This window comes from Herpailurus yagouaroundi, unplaced genomic scaffold (genome assembly GCF_014898765.1).
Source record: "Herpailurus yagouaroundi ecotype Mexico unplaced genomic scaffold, PumYag 28, whole genome shotgun sequence".
Classification (NCBI taxonomy): Eukaryota; Metazoa; Chordata; class Mammalia; order Carnivora; family Felidae; genus Herpailurus; species Herpailurus yagouaroundi.
This window is the reverse complement of record NW_024412376.1, coordinates 108,304,791-108,321,203: the sequence shown is the minus strand read 5'-3', so window position 1 is coordinate 108,321,203 and position 16,413 is coordinate 108,304,791. Positions and strand designations below refer to the sequence as shown.

Here is a 16,413-nt window from a genome sequence, read left to right as displayed (position 1 = left end):
ACACAGAATCCAAAGCAGACTCCAGGCTCTGAGCTGTCAGCACAGAGCTTGACGTGGGCTAGAACTCACAGACTGCGAGATCATGACCTGAGCCGAAGTCGGATGCCCAACTGACTGAGCCACCCAGGTGCCCCTTTTCTAAAATCTTCTATTTGTCCACTCATTTCCCCTATTGCATGGAGAGTCAGAGGGTAGCAGAGTCCTATTCCTCTCCGGATCCCTGGCCAAACTTTATTCCCACCTTATAAATGCTGAGTAAATGATCGATGACAATGTTGAAACAAAGGGAGAAAGAAAGGAATTCAATTCGAGTTGAACCGCCCTCCTGGTTAGAAAGGTAACTAACAGTAAGTGGAGTCAGTAACCAAAACCCGGTTTAAAATGGCTTCATAAAAAGGAGAGGGGGCACTCAGGTGGCTTAGTCTGTTGAATGCTGACTCCTGATTTTGGCTCAGGTCATAATCCCAGGGTTGTGGGATTGAGCCCTACATTGGCCTCCGAGCTGAGCATGGAGCCTGCTTGAGCTTCTCTCTCTCTCTCTCTCTCTCTCTCTCTCTCTCAAATACATAAATTTTAAAAAAGAATGGGGTGGCTGAGTGGCTCAGTCGGTTAAGCGTCCGACTTTGGCTCGGGTCATAATGTCCCGTTCACAAGTTCAAGTGACAGCTCAGAGCTAACACAGCTGTTCCGCTGACGGCTCAGAGCCTGAAGCCTGCTTTGGATTCTGTGCCTCCCTCTCTCTGCCTCCTTCGCACTCGCACTCTATCTCTTTCAAAAATAAATAAACTTTAAAACATATATAAAAACCAAAAAAAAGAAAGTTTTAATTAAAAAAGAAAAGGAGAATCAATGGGCCTCTAAAAGTAAACGACTGATGTGTGGATGCTTTAAAACTGCATGTTGCAGTTCAAAAATTCTCGCCGGTAATTAGCCTCACTCCACATCAGGCTGCTTTTCTCTGTGCTTGCTTCACTTCAGGCAGGCTCCCCTCAAGCACTGACAAAGCTTCAAGCTTCTGTTCCAGCAGGTGGAACCCCACAGGAAGCAAGGGCTGATTTTCCCACCATTTCCTGACAACAAGGACTCCAGGACATTTTTCTGACTTGGCCAGGCTTAGGTCCCTTGCCCACCCTGCACCTGTTAGAACTTGCCTGAGGGTTAGACCCAGACCGGAAAGACCAACCAATGGTACTTTGGGTCTCCAGCACACTCCTGGAGCTTTGGAGCAGGGTCCCCCTCCCTGAACTACCCAGGCTGGGAGGAAGAAGGGATGGTCCCCAAGAGAAAACCAAGATTCCATAACCAGAAGGAGGAAGGAACTCAAGCCGGGTAGAAATGACCACCGTACCAGAGACTGGATCGGGCTTGTGACATGAACGCTGGATGACACGCTTCGGACTGAAGAAGTGGGTGGATTGAGCGATTTAATGCCACATTCGGACATTTTCATTCTTCTCCCCTCAGAGCCGGAGTCATTCCACCAGAAGCGGTAAACGCAACACGTGGCATTTGTGGTGTCACAATTTCCCAGGGCCACAGTGGGGACAGCAGTCCTGCACTGCCCATTCCGATGGCTCCCTCATCTCAGGAGACGGCGCCAAGTCTGGATTGTAAAGGCAGATCAGATAGTGTCAATCGAACAAGAAGACAGTAAATATGGTGGCTGTAAATGGGATTTAATAACCCATTTTATTTTCAGGATGCTCTCTTCTTTTAAGATTGGTGACTGCATTAGTTTAAAGTTTGGGCATAGAAATCTGTCATTCAGCTCATAAAATGAGTAAATATCTGGGGGAGACACTTGCAAAAACAAAGAAGGGGATTGTTTTTTAGGCTTCAGAACGTCATTGCTTTGTAAGTTTTCTGAAAAATAAATACGGGGCTGCTAGGGATTGAATTATGAGAGTTGATATATTAAGGTAGAAAAAAGCCCTTTCTTCTGTACTTTATTTTGTTAGCAAGTGATGATTATCAAGCAAGTCTTAGACATAAAATTATAGATAATTCTATAAATATGAGGCTGCTTCTTGAAATGTTTCATCCCTTTGGCCACTACTATAAATTTTTTGATGCCCTATTCATTCACCCTGAGTATTTGCATATGTCCATACTTTGGATTGGATCTGGAAAACATTAGGAGAATATTTTTCTTTTTTTTTCTTTCTTTCTTTCTTTCTTTTTTTTAATTATAAAGAGAGTAAAGTTCTGGGTAGCTTCCTGTTAATGCCGAAGGCAAAATATTTCCATTATTAAATCATGATAAAGTATGCAGACTGGGTCAGGCAGAAAACCATGATCCTTATTTCAGCAAATAACTAAAATGCCCAGTTCCCTTCTGGGAAAATCTCAGTCTAGAGTGTTCATCCCACTGACTTGATTTTGGAGGCATAATCCATTGATGAGGAAAATCAGATAGATAGATAGATAGATAGATAGATAGATAGACAGACAGATGTAGATTTTATTGAATCTAAGTATATCCTATTCATTCCACAAAAGAAACTTCTTGCTGTTAGTGAAATAAAACACTGGAGACTTTTGAGCAGTTTGCTATTTCTAAGCTTTGGGAAATGTGGCATTGAACTCTTTAACCGCGAGAATAACAAACAAACAAACCAAAACAAAAACAAACCTGCTCTCCTGAATTATCTATTACTTTTCTTAGAAAAAAGTTTCTTTTCTTTTTTTTTTTTTTTTTAACACGTAGTGGTTAAAAGCAGCACTTGGCTAGAGCTCAAATTGTGAATGGAATTCTCCAATTGTGGAGAAAAGCTGTGGAGACAAAGCTGGTAACTACTTTGTGGGGAAGTTGAGAAGATTAAGTGGGTTTCATATATGCAAAAGATTGAGGACATTGACTATTAGATTAAAGTGTTATTTACTGTAATACTTTATGTTGATCTTATAAGCACATAAACATGTAAATTGGGGCGCCTGGGTGGCGCAGTCGGTTAAGCGTCCGACTTCAGCCAGATCACGATCTCGCGGTCCGTGAGTTCGAGCCCCGCGTCGGGCTCTGGGCTGATGGCTCAGAGCCTGGAGCCTGTTTCCGATTCTGTGTCTCCCTCTCTCTCTGCCCCTCCCCCGTTCATGCTCTGTCTCTCTCTGTCCCAAAAATAAATAAATGTTGGAAAAAAAATTAAAAAAAAAAACAAACATGTAAATTACTGGAGATACTGAAGAATAATGGAAAGAATTGCAATCTCTTCAGCTATTATAATTCTGAGCTACTGATTATCTAAAAAAAAAAAAAAAAGAAAGAAAAAAGAAAAAGAAAGAAAATCCATAGTATTTTCAATTAGGAATCCTAGAAAGGGGCGACTGAGTGGCTCTGGGTGACTGACTCAGGTCATGATCTGGAAGTTTATGAGTTGGAGCCACACGTCAGACTCTGGGGCCTGCTTCAGATTCTTTGTCTCCCTTCCTCTCTGACCTTCCCCCAGCCCCCCCCCCCCCCCCCCAACACACACACTGTCTCTCTCTCTCTCTCTCAAAAATAAATAAACATTAAAAAAATAAAAAAATAAGAATCTGAGAAAAATAAGGATAATGACAGTAGTACCTACACAAATTCTCAATTATTGCTAAGTTATTCATATTTTATAAACTTTAGGTCATCTTTCATTTTCCACTTATTTTTTTTTAAAGTTATATTTCTTGCCCCTTCCCAAAAAGGACTGTTCTGATTACTTTAAAAAATGTAAAGACAAATCATTATTTATAATTTAGTAATTCATAATCTCTTCTTTTTCTTAATTTAAAAAAAAATGTTTATTTTTTTTAATTTTTTTTTCAACGTTTATTTATTTTTGGGACAGAGAGAGACAGAGCATGAACAGGGGAGGGGTAGAGAGAGGGAGACATAGAATCGGAAACAGGCTCCAGGCTCTGAGCCATCAGCCCAGAGCCTGACGCGGGGCTCGAACTCACGGACTGCGAGATCGTGACCTGGCTGAAGCCGGACGCTTAACCGACTGTGCCACCCAGGCGCCCCAAAAATGTTTATTTTTGAGAGAGAGAGAGAAAAAGCATGAGCAGGGGACGGGCAGAGAGAGAGAGAGAGAGAGATACAGAATCTGAAGCAGGCTTCAGGCTCTGAGCTGTCAGCACAGACTCAACCCCACAGCACAGGACTCAAACCCACCAAGAGTGAGATCATGACCTGGACAGGATCTCAACTAGAGTCAGATGTTTAACCTACTGAGCCACCCAGGCACCCTCATAATCTTTTCTAGTAAGATAGAATATATTTAGTTTTATTTGCACTTTGTAGCTGAAATTAGTGAAATTAGAACTATAAAATTACTGATCAATTAAACTAGACAGCAAAAAACTCATTCTGAGTTTTCTCTTAAGAAAAAAATTGTACAAAACTTTTATGTTGGTTGAAGGAGGTGTTTTTTCTTTTTAAAATTTTTTTTTTTCTCTTTGTACAGGGATTTTATCCCCAGGTGAGTTCCAGCTTAAGAATGCAGAAACAGCAATTTAAATTATGTTTATTTAAAAATGATTTATAGTGTATGCATTGTATATACTGGCGTTTTATAAATGTTCACACACTTATTCCTCCTAACAATCTGCTGAAGTAGATACTATCTCTGACGTCCATTTTACAGGTGAGAAACTAAGGCAGAGACGGTTTAAATGAAATTCCTACCCTGGCATTGTGAAGCAGAGGGCTGCTCGGTGCCACTTTGCAGCTCCAGAGCAAGTCCTCTCTCCTGCTTCCCTTCCACACCCATCCACCGGGTAACCCCACGCTCCTCACAGACCTGCACCTGGAATCACACGGAAGCCATCTGAAACCTACATGTAATCCACCACCAACAAAAGTCATTTACACTGAGGTGAGAAATGAGCTGCTGAGCGACACAGTCGAGTTACCGGCTTGAAAGGTCTGATTGATTAGAAGTCAGTCAGAACTAAAATAGGACTGCGGTTACTTCTCCAGAGAGCATTTCAAATCCCCGGAGGCAGGCAAGTCCACACAACAGGGAAAGGAAATGAGATTTGGGAACATAAAACAAGGAAGTGCCATTGGAGTGGTGATCTGGCGCTTAAGTATTTCACAGGAACACCTCTTTTTGCTGTTCAGGTGAGCACAGGGTGCTACTCCCACTAGGCATCAGCTCCTGGTCCCTCCGACCCTTGGACCCCAGGAGCCCAACGCAGCCTTTCCCCCACCCCCCAACAGCTCTGATATGACCACCAGCATTATACTTCACGGACTAATTCACACCGTCTACACCAAAAAGGTGGTGTTCATGGATTTACTCCAACTCTGGAAGTTCCAGAATTGCAGAGGAAGGAAGATAAGTAGGGATAAGACACTCAGTCCTAAGTTAAACATTAAATTGACCTCTTGACACCGGTCACCCCCTCATCCCTTCACCCCTTCAGGATATGACACAAAGTATGATTTGTTTGTGAATGTAAAATGGAACCGGCGAACGTTCTTATGTCTGCTGTGAGATGACAAATGTATTTTAACAGAGTCTCCTTATGCAGACGGAAGCAAACTAATCAAACCAAAACACATTTATGCGTTAAGTAGCAAGTAGAAAATCATGTCACCCCTTCTCCGGGCGTTATTCCCCCATCCGGATAACTAACATTCGCCAAGACAGACGCCGGTCTCGCGTAAATGGCACAGACTCAAGCAAGGCCACTCACGCCCTCTTTGGGGACTGGGCGGAAAGGGAACACACCCGAGTCGCCGGGACACGCGGGAGGCCTGGCACGCGGGTCCCCCTCCACCCCCGGGGCGGGGCCGCGCGAACCTTCCGCACCCGGGAATGACCCGGGGCGCCGGGAATTTCCCTGTCCACCCCCCCCCACCCCCCCGCTGCGCCCGGCGCCGCGCCAAGTCAACCGGGGATAAAAGCGGTTCTCCCGGCTCGGGGAGCCACAGAGTCCGCTCCGCCAGCCCTCCTGCCAGCCGTCCAGCTCCAGCCACCGCCGCCGCGACTCCCCGAGCTGAGCCCCATGGCCCGCACCGCGCCCCGCGCTCCCCGGCTCCTCGGCGCCGCGCTGCTGCTCCTGCTCCTGGTCCCCGCCGCCCGGCGCGCCGCAGGTGAGGCCCGGAGCCCGCGGGGGGACGGGGTGCGGGTGCGAGTGGGGGTGGGGAAGGGGTGCGCGCCCCGGGGCCGCCCGCTCACCCGGCCTGCTCTCCCCGCAGCGGCGCCCGTCGTCACCGAGCTGCGCTGCCAGTGCCTGCAGACCGTGCAGGGCATTCACCTCAAGAACATCCAGAGCGTCAAGGTGACGCCGTCGGGCCCCCACTGCGCCCACACCGAAGTCATGTAAGTGACGCCCCGAGCTGCCGCCGTCCTGGCCGTCCCCCCCCCCCGCCCCCGTGCCCCCCACCCCGCGGCCCGGCCTCCCGCCAACGGGGACTCTGCCTTGTCTCCGCAGAGCCACTCTCAAGAACGGACACGAAGCCTGTCTCAACCCCGAAGCCCCCATGGTCAAGAGAATCATCGAAAAGATGCTAAGCAAGTGAGTTATGCTTTGTGTTGACGCGTGCCGCTGGAGTCCTTGGTCACGGATCCTGGCAAATGCGTCCGGGAAGTTTGATCAAGGAAACCTAGGTTTCGCTGAAAAACAAAATTATTCATTCACAATGACCTTTGCTATTAAGGTCATTAAGCCTCTCCTATGCCAGAAGGATATTTCCAGTGCCCTCTCTCCCCACGCAAATGAGTGTGGGTGCACGTGTGTTCCTAAAAGCTGAATTGGATTTGGCCAGTGGTGTTCAAATGCTTCCCACCCGCTGAGGAACACACAGTATTCAGCTCCATCCCTGGTGAGCTTCTGCTCTGAAAAGTGGCACCCTTGGTTTTGAGCAACATGGGCCACTGAAGCTTAGTCGTGAAGAGCACGGACTTTGCTGTGAATCCCTGCCCTAACTGTAACCTAGGCCCCACCTCTGATTATTCCTGTGTCCCCAGGGAAAGTACTTAATCTGTTCAAGTCTCCGTAATATAGAAGAAATAAAAATAGCTACCCAACGAGGTCTGCCGTGGGGCTTAAATGATGTCCTGAATGTACTTTTTTAGCCCACTGTGACATTACCTTCTAGCTTTTTGAAGCTAATAATACAATTGTGATCACAGACAGCACCTTATTCCTAATTAAACACCATCCAGGAGCCCGGCGTTTTCCTGCCACCCATCGCAGTGGTGTGGGTTGTAACCACGTGGCAACCTCATGTCACAGGACTACGCAGTCAATTTATGGAGTCCTATTAATGGCAACCATTTCTTTCTTTCTTTCTTTTTTAATCACAGGGGCAGCAACAACTGAGCTAGAGAGAGAAGGCAGAAGTTCATGGCTTACTGTGGCAGCCTCAGTGGAATGGGATAGAAAGAAAAGAAACCAAAGCCTCCAGGGACCATCTGGACTTTGTTCAATCTATTTGACTTTTCCCTATGAGTATTCGTCTATTTTCAACATATGTATTTATTTGTTTATTTATTTATTTATTTATTTTTCAAAGCTAGCATAGTAATGTTCTAGCTAATATTTAAAGATATGAATTTGGTAATTTGCTGTACTATTATTTTTAAAGGTCATTTTTATGCTAAAGTTAGTTCAGTTCCTTTTAGTTTGTAAGTGAGGAGTCTTAAATGTTCTTCATTCATTAAACTATATTATGTGTTGGGGGGAGGGGAGGGGAAACCACGCCCTGTCATTCCCTATGATAAAGGCTGGAGATAAATAGTTTGGGATCCAAGCACACAGGTCACTGTTAAGGTTGTGGAATGTATGTGTGCATTTATTTTTGTACTGCTCAGAAGAATGCCAATTGTTATTTATTGAGAAAGTTTTACAGTACGTGGTCAACACTTCTGATGTTGAAGCTTTGAAAACTCCACAATGTTTTTAAATATCCCTTGGACATTTTATGTCTTCCTTGTAAGGCATAATGCCTTGTTTAGTGGTAATTATGCAGTGTTTCTCTATGTCTTGGAATAGAGAAGTTTAAATATTTATTGGTGTATTTTTACAAATTACATGAAAATAAAGGTTTTTTCAAAAGTTTCTTGCTTAGGTTTGTTTTTTTCTTCTTGATCTGTTATTCCTCCTGAATAGGCAACCTGGAAATTTATAACGGACTGTAGGGCACACCCACGTAGAGACTGCCACTAGTGGGCGCTCCTTCCATATTTTTTTCAAAGTCCTTGCAGTGCCTCCCCATCTTTAGAATCTCTGTTTACTTGCAGCCACTCTGGAAAACAGTGTGGAAGTTCCTCAAAAATAGACCTACCCTATGACCCAGCAGTAGCACTGCTAGGAATTTACCCAAGGGATACAGGAGTGCTGATGCATAGGGGCACTTGTACCCCAATGTTTATAGCAGCACTCTCAACAATAGCCAAATTATGGAAAGAGCCTAAATGTCCATCAACTGATGAATGGATAAAGAAATTGTGGTTTATATACACAATGGAATACTACGTGGCAATGAGAAAGAATGAAATATGGCCCTTTGTAGCAACATGGATGTAACTGGAGACTTATGCTAAGTGAAATAAGCCATACAGAGAAAGACAGATACCATATGGTTTCACTCTTACGTGGATCCAGAGAAACTTAACAGAAACCCATGGGGGAGGGGAAGGAAAAAAAAAGGTTAGAGTGGAAGAGAGCCAAAGCATAAGAGACTCTTAAAAACTGAGAACAAACTGAGGGTTGATGGGGGGTGGGAGGGCGGGGAGGGTGGGTGATGGGTATTGAGGAGGGCACCTTTTGGGATGAGCACTGGATGTTGTATGGAAACCAATTTGACAATAAATTTCATAAATTGAAAAAAAAATCTCTGTTTTACATAAAACACTCATTTTGTTTCAGTATAACCAACTGTTCTTTAGTTGTAGCTCTTTAAAATTTTTCAAATGTTTACCCATATTTCCAAAAGCACTCTCATTTAAATGATCTTAAAAAGTTTTTCAATTCAGCATTCTTTTCCCTCTTCGTGAAGCTGGGAGCTAAATTGTAAATTACACTCTATCTTCGAACTCAATCATTATTCGTGTAATGGGAGCAAAAAAGGAAAAAGTGAGTTGGCTGAGTGTCCTCTGTCCAAAGGTCTAAATGAGAAGTTCTTTATTTTATAACCTTCATGGAGAGAAACAATCAGCCAGTGTAATGCTGTTCCAATGGCTTCACAAGTCTGGTGATGATTGAAATGTTGCTAAACCTGTAAATTTGAATTTAAATGGCCCCAAGACAACAGGAATACATCTAGCTTCCACAGTAGAAACAAAGACTGTTATCTCTTGATATGGAACCATATGAACCACCTGGAAAATAACGGATTCTCAATCTGAAAGGGAGGAGAGTTTGTGCTCCTGAGGGGAAGGCCCAGGAAGATTTGTGCTTGTCTCACTGGACCTGTTCCTGGGCACGTTTGTAACCTTCGGCAGGAGGAAAAGTGTGGGTACATGCCCACACTTGTCTTAAGCAGCTGGGTAACCATAGACAAGCAACAGCTACTCTGAGCCTCTGTGTCCTCCCTTGAAAATTAAGTAGAATAGCCTCTTCTTTACTCCAATTGTACTTGGCTCAGAATGAGATAACATGGAACAGCAATTTTTTAAGTTTTGTAGAGGTAAACAAACACAAACCATTCTGGTAGCTCTATAAATGTCAGCAGACATCCTTCCTTTAACTCTAAGTCAAGGGCAATATATTTTAGGCTGTGGGAAATAAAACTTCTTTGGATTTCTCAGTGTTCTTGTAAAAGTCCTAGCCTCCTCACGTCCCATGAGTATTAAATCTGTCATTTGTCTAGTTAATGGCTCTGATCCTCAGGGATAACACAATTTTTCTAATCTGAAGGATGACTCAATGGTTATATCCAGGGCTAGGTGTCAGGCTAAGCCTCAGGGTTCTGGGGAGACTGGAATACTATCTCTCTAGGTATTTACATGTCAAAAGAGATAAAGCCACAGAATTTAGAGATACACATAGGTCTTAACAGTGGAGACAAAGGGGCAATCTAGTTCTTGGAAAGATTTACTTATATGACAAAGGGTTATGATTGGGATTTAGACCTATTGTGTTTCCAAGGAAACCCTTTCAGGAGGGCAGTGGGACAAAGTCCTCACTCCCTTTTATAAGCAGGGACAATTGTATCTCCCCTTCCCCCCTCCACTCCCTTCCCTGGCTTATGGAGTGTCTTGCTCCTGGAATAGGACAACTGGCTTGGCTTTCATCACATCACCCCCCAAGAGTGAGGCCTGAGGCAAGCAGGAAATGACATATATTCATGGGAGGTAATCAATAAGAAATCTGTCTGATCCAGAACATCTCTTTATACATTCAGGATAAAAATTTTTAAATATCAATATGAAAAACTCAACATAGGCCTTGTGAACTTGGTGAATGGAAAAGCAGGAAAAAAGAGGTGCAGTTAGCTCACATGGTGCTTAAAAACACAAACTATGAAGGGGCGCCTGGTGGGCTCAGTCAGCGGAGTGTGCGATTCTTGATCTTGCGGCTGTGAGTCCAAGGCCCACGTTGGGTGTAGAGATTCCTTAAAATTAAAATCTTAAAAAACAGAAAAGAAAAGAAAGGAAGAACGCAGGCTATGAAGAATTAAGACTGTTCTGGCTGTAGTTCTCCAGTTCTAATGCCTTCTATGAGACTTGAGGTGAAATTTCTTGATTAATCTAAACTTCATTTCCCCTTTCATAAAAGGGGTATGATAATAGAATCTCCTTTTTGTAGTTGTTACTAGAATTGAGCATTAATAATTTGAGTAAAGAGCTAAGCAGTGCCTAAGAGATTGATGTGGGAAACAAAGGCAGAAAGAAATGTAGATAAAATTAATTTCCTTACAACTCACAGCACGTTGACAGATACTTGAGGTAGGCAGAGAATGATTTCTTCCAGGAACTCCCAACTGTCTCAATGTTAATGCTTTGCTAGAAGGGAAAACAATCTTGACAATAGCTAGGCCTCCGGGATCCTGACAGTCTTTAGCATATGAAAGTCCTTTGGGGGGAAGTTTCCAAAAAAGACTTACATATCCTAAAGACTCCTAAGTAGAAAATCAACCACCCCTCACAATCTCAGTGTAGCTGTGTCTGCCCAAGGTCCTGGCCCGTGCTTTAATTAAACCACTTTTTTGCACCAGACATCTCAAGAATTCTTTCTTGGCCATTAGCTCCAAATCCCAACACTTCCAACCACATCAAGATGACAGTGGCTCCTGAATTTCTGGAAAAAAGGGGGAGCAGTCTGACTGAGAGTGGAGGCAGCGCATCAGTTTTCTGTTGCTGTTGTAACAAATTATCACAAATGTAGTAGCTTAAACACAAACTTATTCTCTTACACTTCTGGAGGTCAGAAGACAGAAATTAGTTCCACTGGGCTAAAGTCAAGGTGGCCTTCAGTGCTGGTTCCTTCTGAAAACTCCAGGAGAGAATCCATTGCCTTAATCTTTCCACCTTCCAGAGGCCATCAACGTTCCCCAGCTCATGGCCATCTTCCTGCATCTTCCAAGTGATCAGGATAGCCTCTTCAATCTCTTTCTTCCTGTCCTTGTGCTCTGTCACATCCCTTGCTGTCTGAGTCTGACTTATGCCACATCCCTTTTATAAGAATCCTTGTGATCATATCAGGTCCACACAGGATAATCTAGAATCATCTTCCCACTGCAAGACCCTTAATGTAATCACATGAGCAAAGTTTATTTTACAATGGAAGGTAAAAGTATTCAGAGGTCCTGGGGATTAGGATATGGATACCCTTGGGGAATGATTATTCAGCCTTCCACAGGACACTTGAATTTCAGGGTTCAAAGCACTTTTCATTAAGCTAACAAAATGCACATATTATAGAAGGGGAGTTGGGGCGCCTGGGTGGCTCAGTCGGTTGGGCGTCCGACTTCAGCTCAGGTCATGATCTCGTGGTCCGTGAGTTCGAGCCCCACGTCGGGCTCTGTGCTGACAGCTCAGAGCCTGGAGCCTGCTTCCGACTCTGTGTCTCCCTCTCTCTCTGGCCTTCCCCCATTCATGCTCATGCTCTGTCTCTCTCTGTCTCAAAAAAAAATGAATAAATGTTAAAAAAAAAAAAAAAGAAGGGGTGTTGGAGATTGTGGGAGGAACCAAAATGGTACCAACACTTGCCTGATGTTCAATAAATGCAATTACAGTTAATGTTCTAAGTTAAACAGAAGGAGATTTGAGTCTTTTCTCCAGACTGCTACTATTGGAAAGCTTCAAAGTGAACCGGAATATATTTATCACACAACTGAAGGGAAGACATGAATGACTGGAAGAACAAGACGAGGGTCTGGGTCTGCATTAACCAAGTCTTCTGGCTTGCTCTTGTGAGACCGGATAAAATTTCTGGACATGAGCACCCCCATTTCAAAGCTTCCTTTTCCTTTCTAATGAACTTCTGAACTGCACCAAATTAACTTTTAAACTGGGCCAGTCGGGATGATTGTTTTGCAAGCAGTTGCTCATAAAACCGGCAGGGCATTTGGTGGCCAGACCATAAAACTGCCAGTATGGACTTTCTGCCAGCAGAGTGATTAGTGCATACCGAGAGTGGTCTCATTAGACCACACGGATATATTTAGTCTGTCAGAGTGTAAACAAAGATGGCTTAATGTGTTAGAAGCAGTCATGGCTCTTTTTTTCCTTCTCCTCCCTTATTCAAGTCGTATAACTGCCCATCCTTCTTCCTCTCTGTCATAAAAACTCTTTGCTCTCTCCGCTCAGGTGCAATACTTTTCTGGTTACACTGGAATCCGTGCTTCTGGATTTGCAATTCAGAGACTCCAGATAAAAGCCTTTGTTTATTTTTCGGTTTCACCTCCTTTTCTCGGTTGGCACTCTCATAGATACGAATGCATTCATAGAGCAAACAGAAATGGTAAGAAAGGTATCACATTAAGTTGTCCACATGATGTTGAGACTTTGGAGTACAAGACAGCCTTCCATTGGGAACCTCAAGACAGGAAGTGGAGGGCAGAGTATTTGAGAGGATGGTCACAGGGTGATGAGGGCGGGAAAGATGTTCTTCCTCCAGGTCAGTCTTAGAACAGTGAGAGCCAGTAGGACCTTTGACTTTGAGAGGCCATCAGGAAACAGTGATGGCAGCAGTCCCTGAGGTTTCCTGGGCAAAGAAGCCAGAGGCAGAAGAAGAATGATGGATGATCCCGCTCTGTGAATATGATTACTTATTTGTGAGTTCTTATGAGCTCTCTCTAGAGACTTCCAGAAACCAACAGGCTGTGAAGGATAGGAGAGGTGGAGGTCCTGTAATACCAAGACAGGGCAATGTTTTCTCTGCTGGAACAGAAAAATTAGAAGATGAGAGTCCTTTCTTACCTTAAGTTTTCCATAAAGCAGAGCCTGAGGCAAAAGTTCACCAGCCTGCCTCCCGGACCTTATCTTCATACCTGTGTGCGGGGTATCCCTGTGGAAATGTTTTATCCTCTGCCTTCAGAGTGATAGCCACAGGTGACTGGGATTATACCTTTTACTTTTAACAGTCCTCTGAAAAAGAAAATGAGGCTGGCCCAGGCAGTCACGAACAGATCAAATGAACCTGGACTTGTAGCCAGTTAGAGCTCAGAGAAGTCCGCTCTTTGGGCCACAAAACATACAAGTGCACAGACCACCCAACTCAGTGCCTCCCACAGAGCTATCTAAATACAAAACAAGGAGGAGAACCAAGATTTTTGAGTATTAGTCCAGCTCACATGACCATCAAAGAGGCCTGTGGGTTGACTCTGACTTTAGCTTTGTCTACGAGCACATGGTGGTAGAACCAGTTTCCCTCCGTTTCTGCAGATTCCCCTCGGGTCCCTCACAATGAGCCACCGCAGTGTGGACTGAAGGAAAGTTATGGGCCCTGTGGCCAAACAGACTTGAAAAAAAAAAAAACCAAAACAAAACAAATCGTCTTCTTCTTGCCAAATTACTTACCTCATCTGAATTTCAATTTCCTCATCTGTACAGTAAAAACGATCCATGTAGCATTTAACACACTGAAATTGCGTAAGTAGTACTGGCATAACACAATTCTCAACAAATGGTTGTTACATATGCTTCTTATGTCAGAATAAACCATTATTTTTGAAATATATGACACAGTTCAAAATGGAGTATTTGAGGGGCGCCTGGGTGGCTCAGTCGGTTAAGCTCCGACTTCAGCCAGGTCACGATCTTGCGGTCCGTGAGTTTGAGCCCCGCGTCAGGCTCTGGGCTGACGGCTCAGAACCTGGAGCCTGCTTCCGATTCTGTGTCTCCCTCTCTCTCTGCTCCTCCCCCGTTCATGCTCTGTCTCTCTCTGTCTCAAAAATAAAAAAAAAAATGTTTAAAAACAATTTTTTTTTTTAAATGGAGTATTTGATGTGACTTAGAAACTTACATAGGTCTCACAGCAGCTGGAAGACCATGGTAATGTAATAGGTTGTTAGAAAAACCCGAGAATTTGATCATCTTAGAAAATTAAGAGTTGGGAATTCATTGCAAACGAAATATACCATCATATCAATCTGGCATTGAGTCAAAGTTCTCAAATTAAAGACCCATATTTGAAAGTAAAAATCCTTGGGGCACCTAGGTGGCTCAGTTGATTAGGTGTTCAACTTTCACTCAGGTCATGATCCCACAGTTTGTGGGTTTGAGCCACATATCTGGGTCTGTGCTGTCAGCTCAGAGCCTGGAGGCTGCTTTGGATTCCTTATCTCCCTCTGTCTGTGCCCCTCCCCCATTCATTCTCTCTCTCTCTCTCTCTCTCTCTCTCTCTCTCTCTCTCTCTCAAAAAAAAAAAAAAATTAACATTTTAAAAAAAAAAAAAAAAAAAAAAGTAAAGATCCCTGCAAACTTAACTACCATGACATTGGCAAAGTCCATAATAATTTTAATTCCATTAAATCCTAAACTGTAATTCTATGTCAGAAACTACCCCTTTATTCTGATTCTTCACACCTTTTTTTTATCTTATATTTGTGTATGTATGTTCTTATCATCAAGGTGGCCACAAATGCTAATAACCTACAATATAGTCCCCACTACTTTGACATAGAGAACTGAGACTCAAGGTTATGTCTGAAAAGTGTTTCTGATTCATTGTGGTAGCTTTTTATTTAGCATAAATTTCAAGAACCCAGCAATCAGTTCAATGTTACAGACTCATTCCATCTTATTGAATGTTGAGAATTTTCCCTAATAAATAAATAATAAATAAATAATCCCTGTCAAAAAGCTGTGCTTCTTGGAGCATGATTCTGTCTATAATATTAATCAGCTTTTTCTCTGTATGCTGAGGTTTTATTTGTCTTTATAGACACAATTCAATGATACCGACCCTTGTGAAGACAAATGAGATATTGTGATTATTGAGGTTATGCATAAAGTGACACTGTATCAATAACTGTATTATTTAGTTAAAGGGTTTGACTTCTTTATGCAGAAAAAAGGTATTAAATATGACATAACCAAGACCATTTAGCAAAACAATGAATAGAATTTGAGATCATAAACCATGGTTAGTAATTCAGTTTTGAGAACTTTGAAGCTTAACATACTGCTCTTAATAGGACAAGAATTATTAATTTATCAAGTGATGGCAGATTCTAATAAGACCTGAAATATGATTGGGCAAGTAGACATAAAAGGCAAAGATACATTAAAGCAAATTAATTTCTTGCTTTGTGCAAACATGATTTTTAAAAAGATGCACAGGGGCGCCTGGGTGGCTCAGTCGGTTAAGTATCCAACTTTGGCTCAGGTCATGATCTCGCGGTTCGTGGGTTCGAGCCCCGCGTCGGGCTCTGGGCTGACAGCTCAGAGCCTGGAGCCTGTTTCGGATTCTGTGTCTCCCTCTCTCTCTGACCCTCCCCCGTTCATGCTCTATCTCTCTCTGTCTCAAAAATAAATAAACGTTTAAAAAAAAATTAAAAAGATGCACAGACTTTCTCATTACAATATTCTCTAAATCATCAGCAGCTGAAAATGGCATTGGATCTGCTAAAAAAACAAAATTCAACCAAGTAAATTCAAAGCTCTAATTGGTTTCTTTAGATGATTCATGAATCAAGAAGCATTCCATCTAGCAAGTAGTGGGGAGCTCCATTGAGCTAAACAACAACAAAAATGGCAGAGAGAGGGCATAAAGAAGAAGAAGAAAAAGAAAGAGAAGGAGGAGGAGGAGAAGGAGAAAAAAAGGAAGAAAAGGAGGGGGAGGAGGGGAAAAAGAAGGAAAGGAAAGGAAGGAAGGAAGGAAGGAAGGAAGGAAGGAAGGAAAGAAAGAAAGAAAGAAAGAAAGAAAGAAAGAAAGAAAGAAAGAAAGAAAGAAAAGAAAAGAAAAAGAAAGGCAGACAGGAAGAAAGGAAGGAAAAGAAAGAAAGAAAGAAAGAAAGAAAGAAAGAAAGAAAGAAAGAAA

The 16,413-nt window shown here is 43.1% G+C and overlaps 1 protein-coding gene and 1 long non-coding RNA gene across 2 annotated transcripts; one reads left to right on the top strand and one right to left on the bottom strand.

Moving 5' to 3' along the window:
• Window positions 1-1,349: 1,349 nt before the first annotated feature.
• LOC121030900 (uncharacterized) lies at window positions 1,350-5,048 on the bottom strand. The gene is made up of 2 exons (XR_005790464.1): window positions 4,885-5,048; window positions 1,350-1,603 (listed from the first exon to the last, which is right to left on the bottom strand). It is a non-coding gene; the product is annotated as an uncharacterized LOC121030900 (long non-coding RNA).
• An 859-nt stretch (window positions 5,049-5,907) lies between these two features.
• Window positions 5,908-8,043, top strand: LOC121034414 (growth-regulated alpha protein-like). Its single transcript, XM_040481220.1, has 4 exons — window positions 5,908-6,073; window positions 6,179-6,302; window positions 6,415-6,498; window positions 7,290-8,043. The coding sequence occupies exons 1-4, from the start codon at window positions 5,986-5,988 to the stop codon at window positions 7,303-7,305; spliced, it is 312 nt and encodes a 103-aa protein (XP_040337154.1). The 5' UTR covers window positions 5,908-5,985; the 3' UTR covers window positions 7,306-8,043.
• Window positions 8,044-16,413: the final 8,370 nt, after the last annotated feature.